Genomic DNA, 7,714 nt, shown 5'->3' with positions numbered 1-7,714 from the left:
TTTTCCATGGCTAAACTGGTCCTTTTTTTCAGCAAAAACGCCTCACGCTTGGTGCTGGCTTGGAAATGCTTGCAGTGGGCCCACATGAGGCCCATATAAACACTACCGGGCACCTGTGAGGGAAAAACCCCCAGCAGTAATCGGGCTGGTGGTGGTCCTGACAGAAAGCCTGATGCCACATCACCAGAAGGTGATTAAAGCCAATCACGCTGCACGCTGCGGTGCTCGCCGGCTGGCGGTTCGGTAGGCCGCCCCTCGGCGGGCGGTCCCTGCGGCCCCCGTGAGGGCGAGCCCCGCGCCTTCGCCCTCCCTCCCCCACCGCTCTCGGGCAAACCCCGCGCCGCCCCTCCCTGCCGGTGGTTTCCCGCGCGGCGCCGCTGAGGCGATGCCGCCACCATGGCGCCCAGACGCCCGCAGTGCCGCAGCCGAGCCGGCAGGGGGCGCGGCGGGGTAGCGCGGCGCCGCGGCTGCACACCCCCGCCCGCCGCCATGGCGGCCTTGCCCCGGCACCGCCGCTTTCTGGGCGGCTTCTTCTGCGGGGCCGCGGCGGGCGCCGCCGTGTCGTGCTGGGTTGCGTGGCGGCTTCTCCGCAGCCAGAGCCAGCTGGAGCCGGTCCCCGGGCGAGCCCTGCCGGAGGGTAAGAGCCGCGGGCAGAGGGGAGGCCGGGCGCGGCGGCCCCGCTCCCCACAGCCGTGCGGCCCCGAACCGGCGCCCTCCCCTCAGGGGAGCCTTTTCCCAGCCTGGGGCGCCCGGGGGGGCGGGAGGGCGGGCGGTTCCCTGGTACCTGCGCCGGGTTGGGGGCGTGGGGGGCTTATTTGGGGATGCTGGGCTGTAACTTGCGCTGGAAACGCAGTCTCCTCGCCGCACCTGCTCCCGCCGAGGCGCTGGTGGCTTGCCAGGGAGGGGGTTTCGTGCCACCGTGGCAGCAAGCGTCCCGTGTGGCAGTGGGGAGCGGAGAGCAGCAGCCTGGTGTGATCTGGTAACGGCCCCATAATGTCACCACACACAGATATATATATTTATTTTTAAACATGCAGTTCAGGTCAGGCTATAGCTACGTTTAAGCTGTTGCGTGCCCTGGGCTGCCCCGGGGAGCTGCGGCCAGCACGGGTGGTGGCTGTCCCCTTGGGAAGGCCCCGGCCCACCTGCCTAGGGGGCTGCGGCGTGGGGAGGGGGCTGCGGGGGGCACCGGGCCCGGGGGAAACCTGAAGGCTTTAAAAGCACCGGACTGTTGGAAAGCACAGGAAGAACGGCTCTAAAAACACGAGTGGCTGTCGAACACATGGCTGGAGGACAAGGAAGTCAGTAAGATGCTGTAAATATTCCTCCATGAGACAAAAATGTCACTTGCCAAAAAAAAAAAAAATAAACAACAAAAAAACCCCCAACAAATCCTCAACGTGAAGCTTTCGTTCATTCAGAAGCGTGTGAGCACACACTCCTGGTGACTGCAGGACTCGTGCTTTTGCTCAACTCCTACATCTCAGTTTGTGAGGAGGAGTGTAATTTCCAACTCTGAAGGGTGAAATGGGTGTGTTTTGATTTCCTGTGTCCGTAACTTCTTTTTTTGACTGATTTGTTCCTAAGTATCTGTTAGCTTTTCTTCTGAAGGCCAGCCCAAGGCAATTGCTAGGTAGATATTGAGAGGCAGTAGAGTGGATGAGTTAGTCCTAGAGCTGAGATCCTCATGTGAGGACACAATGAAAAGCACAACTTTTTTTTTTGTAGAAGGGAGTTTCACTGGATAGCTCTCCGTATTTTTTTTAGGTCTTAATTGTGGCAGTAACCTCAAGTAGTTCCCTATACAGTATATTTACATCCACTGACATACTTTTCTTACTGTCTTGTTTCTGATCCCATTTCATCTTTGGATGGCTTTCTGTTTATTTTTCTTCTTAGAACCAGTAGAAGAGTCTCTGCTGGAAAAATATGGATTCCCTGAAGCTGGAACAGAGACCAGATATTATACAAATCATGCATTGTCTTATGACCAGGCAAAACGAGTGCCTAGATGGGTGATAGAACATATTTCAAAACAGAAGACGCTGGGTATGTAGGTATTTATTTGCTTACGTTTATGATGCCCAGAATGGGCTTTGCTGTTCACAGAAAGGTGGACCCAGGAGCAAGCAGGGAGAAAAATACTATAGTGATTTCTAGGTATGGATTTTTCCACCCATTCACAATCCCACTGGAGGCAGCGTGCCTCTGGGTGGATGTCAGTTTCATTCATGAGAGTATATGTCTAATGTTGCTAGTGATTTAAGTGATCTGTCATTGCAGGTTGGCAGGCCTCTTCAGTGTTCTTTCACTTGTTGGGACTAGTCTGGTATTGGATGTACAATGTCCTGAAGCCTGCAAGATACACTTGGCCCAAGGGCTATGAAAGGGAGGAATGAAGGAGAACTAGAGCTACCTTCTGTGGGAAATTTCTGCTATGAAACAGTCTGTAAGCACCAGATTAATATAGCTGTGTCAGTTAAGTCATGTTGCAGGAGTGAAGCTTAACTTATCTCTTTTAAACATGAATGGAGGAAAGATGAAACGCTGAAAATTAAACTTTCCTTACTGGATTCAGACCTGCAAAGATCAGTGTTACTGCTGAAGCACATGAAAATTGCTTTTGCTTCCTTAGCTAGTGTAGTTAGTTCTGTGGTCCAGTTTATGCCAGTTTAGGTACTGCCCCATATGTGTGAATGCTTGTGGAGTCAGCGCCTTTAGTGACCAGACTTGTTCATGTGCAGATCTTAGAGATTTGCTCAGAATGGGAAGAAAAGAGGAATGTCCATTTGTGAGATAAAAATGGAGCAAAGGACTTCAACTGCTGTAATTGTTCAAAGATGGATAGGGCATTACCTACTTACTGCAGCCATTATTTACGCTGATGCAGTTCTGTTGTATTTTCTGATGTGCATTATCTAATACTCTCTCTCCTGTTCTTTATGCAAGACAGAGGCTCAGTGATTTTTTTTGCTGTCAGTAGTGAATGAAATATGAGAAGTATACAGTCATTGTAAATTAAGTTTATAGCATTAGTTCAGTTTTTATAAGGCAAATTATTAGTAATGGAGGTAACTGTATAATTGTAAAATGTTTTATGAATGCAGTAGCCCTCTAAATATATCTTAATCACTGTCTTCAAATTACCTTTCAAAATTAAAAGCGTGATCCTGAAAATATTTATAACCAACCCCTAAGTAGCATCATTGATTCCACTTGTTTCTGAGAAGAAAGCAGTAATGCCAGGCTTACTTTCAAGTGGGCCTTAATAGCCGAATTGCTAAAATGTTTTCCAAATGATCAGATACAAGTAACCTGTAAGCTGAGATCAAGCATCTTGAGGCATTCAACTCTTGATTTATGTCTGATAGCTACTCCAATTGAGATTTGAGGTAGAACTGTGTTGTTCGGGGAAGGTCACGAAAACCTTTGGTGTTCTGGAGTTTTAAAAGGCTGTGATGTAAAAAAATGTACTTTATTGATAAGTAAGAACTTAAATGTTTAAAAAACATAGTGGAAAGAAATTATCTTTACATGTATATGAGATGTACAAAATTGATTACAGAAGAAATTAGCTGTTTTCGTCAAAGCAGTGAACACAGAATAAATAAGGATACATTTTTCTGTTTTTCAGGTTTAATTGATAGATTACACTTTGTCGTAAATACTGAGATTAAATAGGATTTTTTAAAAATAAGAATTCTGTTGTTTTGCACACTGATAAACTTGTCCATGTGGCTTCCTAAGCATCACTCCTGTGTTGAAGTGTCATGTCACATGCTTTACCAAAATAAAAGAGAGGTGAAGCTCCTTCCTTCTACCTGCAGTGCATAAAGGTGCTCTGACCACCTCTATGTTTTGACATCACCTCCATGGACTTATGCAAAGAGGAAATTGCTTACAGGCACTGTTTTCCAAGAAATGCATTATCCATATGCATGCTCATTGTCCGCCTCTTCCCTTCTTCCTTGTGGTCTTTGCATATCCTTGTGTTCTTCAAAGAGCTGCCAAATGGAGACATGTACCACACTTTTTTTCTCAGTATGGAGCACAAGGAAGCGTAGGGTGCAAATGTGCTCAGTGATAGTATTGACATGACAAAAAAGCCAGAGTGCTGCAGTTTGCCTGTGCATGCACAGTCGGCTATAGAAGAAAGAATAGTTTTAACAGCTAGCAGTGATGACTATTGAAAATTGCCATTCGCGTTGTATAGCAATAGGAGGTGCTCTATAAACTGCTGAGTTTGAGGAAAATTCTCTGGTGTGTACAGGCCCGGATTCATGCTTAAATGAAAAGAGACTGTAAAACAGTCCTGTATATTGCATCTATGAAATTATGCCTAAGATGACACCCTGAATTTTATAAAGAAAGAAATCAGTATGCTGTAGATACTTTGAATTATATTGTCATTTTGGAGAAAAAAATGTGGACACAGTGATGGTGCTCTAAGCCAGTTATTTTCCAGCTGCATGCTGTGCCACTCCCTGTGTGGAGCCCTTGCACAGGCACAGCTGAGTTAGCCCTTGCACGTACGTCTGCTGCTTCTCTAGAGCAGCTTCCTTAACTATGGAAGTTCTTAGGTCCCAAGCTGTTTCCTAAGAAAGATGGTGTGTTACCGGAGGTTGTCAGTGCCAGAATAATTCATGTAGGGCTCTTCTGACCATCACTTCCAAGGAGGCAGTCAGTGTTTGGGATGAAGTAGTCTCAAAGTTGCAGCCTACTCAGCGTAATTTCTTTTCCAAGGAGTTGACTGGGACTTCACGCAGTGGAAGGACACAAATGTAGGTGTATGACCAGTAAACCTGGGAAGAAGGCACAGACTCCCCAGTGAAGACAGCAACTTAGAATGGGCTGCCAACTCTGCAACAGTTAAGTTAGCTCCCCTCCCAACCCTCCCCGCAAAATGTTGTTGTCTACCAGAATACTTTAGGCCTAGTCATTTTCGTGGACATTTCCCAAATGTCTGGACAGGCAGAAGGGGAATCTTGGAAAGGAACAGGAAAGCTCTATGTTTATTTCTGTGTTCATGAAGAACAAATTACTTAACCCATTCAAGAGAAAGTCTTATTATTTTACAAAGTCTAATTTTATAAAGATATACCCATCCTACTTCAGGCTAGGCTTGGAAAAAGAAGAAATGGTTGTAGTGAAGATCTGTGTATCTTAATTGTCCTAAAGAGTGAATATATACTGGTTTATATCTTTAGCAATCTTGCCTTTAATGTGCCTGCATTTATGATAAAGGCCAAAGTATTTTGCTTTTTCTCTATAAAAGCATGTTAGAATTTCTAGTGTATAGTAGGGACAGATTGAGAACTGAAGCACAGGTATTTAAGCAGAGTTATTCTTTTTTATGGTTGAGAAGACAAATACCCAATTTAGATGAATGTGTGGAATCCTTAAGCTTGGGTCACTTGGCAAGATGGGACAGAACCAGTTTTTTGTCTTGTTTTTATGATGGTTTAATGATAACCTAACAGTTTGGTGTGTTATTCCTCAGGCAGTGCGGACCGAAGGCACTGTAAATTCAGACCAGATCCTAACATCCCTCTAATGTTTAGTGCTGTCAATGAAGATTACCTTGGGAGCGGATGGTCACGAGGACACATGGCACCAGCGGGAGATAACAAATTTTCAACAGTAGGATTTTATTTTTTCTTTTTAATTTGTGTTTTTCAGTCAGAAAGGGTCAAAAGACCCTTTAAAGTAATGTGCAGTGTTCCTTTTACAGTTTGTTTTGAGATGGAACATGATCTCATTATTGATGCACAGATCTGGACTTGGAGTTACAAGGTGTGTTCCTGACTGAGCACTGTAGATGCTCTCACAGTCTGCTTCAGGCGTCTAAATCGGGTGCATGCTCTGGTGACATACTTCATTAAATTACACCTTGATTAGCTTGTTTGGCAGAGAAGATGTGAGTATATCTTGAACAGCGTAGTGTTAAGCAAGTCTTCTCAACCTCTTGTATGTCACATTGTCTACCTGTAAAATGAAGATGATAACCTTCATCAGACTAACCTCAATTGTCTTCCAAAGCTCAGTTCAAGGGAGACAGGGTACGGTGACTTCATTCTGGCCAACAGGTGCTGAGATGTTTAAGGCTAGATTGGGCAGAGCAAAGAAGCTGTTAAGTACTGTTCTGTATCGGCAAGGGGATTGCCTGGATGATTTAAAAGGCTTTTTCCTTTCTGGCAGTGTGTATGAGGTAAATTAGAACCACCTTTTGCCATAGTTCTTTCAGTCTATAAAATGTCTTCACCTGCCATTTATTTGAGCTGTAAGAAAAGCATGCTCTAATGCCTTGGCGGACTAACAAAGCAGCCTTGGATTTATTGGATCCTCTTGTGAAATGTGCCTAATGCAGCAATTTGTCAATTAAAAAGCAGTTTGAATTTGTATTTCTACCAGACAGAACAGTATGCGGTGGGGTAGAGTGACAGCACAGTGGCATGTGGTGGATGAAAGAACCAGTTGTTTTACTTCTACTGGAAATGCCTTTGTGGTTATTTATTTGTGGTCTTTGGGGAGATTTTGCTGGTGAGCTACCTGTGCAGAGATCCTGTACCTGGCTTGAAATGCAGTGAGATGATACAGTCTTTCAAATAAAGGATTATAAAATTTTTATTTCACAGTTGTAATTAGTGTGGGTAGTATTTGCTCATTATCCTAAGGAGTTCTGTCAGCCCCTTCAATTTGACAAAGTACTATGTAAAAAACACTGACAAGTACAGGACCTGTGAAGATTCTGGGTTAAGATCTTGGAAATTTTTTTCTTTATTTGCCTGCACGGGCGTTGTTTTTCAGTGCCACATCCTTTGTATCTGGAGACATGTGGGCTTCTGTTCAGAGAGGTTTATAACACTTTTGAAAGATAAAATTAGGCAGATATGTACATGTTTGGCCATTACGGTCTCGTAAATAATTTCATCACCTGCATGTTATGAATTTATAAAATAATGATGAATATTTTTAATAAAACTTTTACTTGTAAGGGAAAGAAAAAGTTACCCATTAGGCAGTCAAATAAATGACAAGCATGGGTGAAAGCATCCTTCTCATTCAAAAAAAAGAGTAGCTAGTCACTTCCAAAGACGTTACGAAACTGACACTGGGTGACATAGTGATTCCTATGCCTCTAGAATTGGACATTCTTGTGCTGTATTTCTGTCAACCCCCGCCCCCAAAGCCCCAAAAAGTAGATACATTTTGCAAGGTTTGTAGCCTCAGTTATGCACCTCATAATCCAAAATATTTTTTTGAGATGTTCTGACTTAGATTTTATGTGAACTTTTATGTTGATCATGTGAAGACTAAACTAGAAATGGATTCTGATCTGAAAACTTCTAAAATGTGTTTTCAGCTTGTAAATGTTTAATTATTTTCTTTCTCTGTGCAGAGAGCTATGGCTGAAACATTTTATCTGTCCAACATCGTGCCTCAGAATTATGAAAATAATGCTGGATTTTGGAACAGGTGAGAAATTGCTTTTAAGTAAACTAAGTGAAAAACACCAGGCAGTGGCATAAACAAAAAATGCTATATTTATAAAGCTTCTTCATGTCCAGGTATTCTACAGCACTTTGTAGGCTATCTGTAGAGATCATAGGAACTTTCTCTCAAATGAAAGGCAGCTCAGTCCTTACAGTGCAAGAACAGTATAACAATTGCTTTAGTTATTTATTCAATAAAACTGTAAAGGACATTTTTGGAA

At 43.8% G+C, this 7,714-nt stretch overlaps 1 protein-coding gene across 4 annotated transcripts in view; it reads left to right on the top strand.

The window, feature by feature from the left end:
* Positions 1–381: 381 nt before the first annotated feature.
* The window catches only part of EXOG (exo/endonuclease G), a 48,145-nt gene continuing 40,812 nt past the window's right edge, over positions 382–7,714 (top strand). For all 4 annotated transcript variants that reach the window (XR_008731833.1, XR_008731834.1, XM_055707923.1 and 1 more), the window contains exons 1-4: positions 382–637; positions 1,900–2,049; positions 5,501–5,640; positions 7,400–7,476. Coding sequence is in view for 2 of the 4 variants with exons in the window: in XM_055707923.1 (XP_055563898.1) it covers positions 397–637; positions 1,900–2,049; positions 5,501–5,640; positions 7,400–7,476 (608 nt within the window). In the remaining 2 variants the exon portion in view is untranslated. The remainder of the gene's footprint in view (positions 638–1,899; positions 2,050–5,500; positions 5,641–7,399; positions 7,477–7,714) is intronic.

The sequence above is a fragment of the Falco cherrug genome, chromosome 4 (assembly GCF_023634085.1).
Source record: "Falco cherrug isolate bFalChe1 chromosome 4, bFalChe1.pri, whole genome shotgun sequence".
Lineage (NCBI taxonomy): Eukaryota > Metazoa > Chordata > Aves > Falconiformes > Falconidae > Falco > Falco cherrug.
Note: the sequence above shows the minus strand (reverse complement) of the source record. Positions and strands in the feature narration are given on the sequence as shown.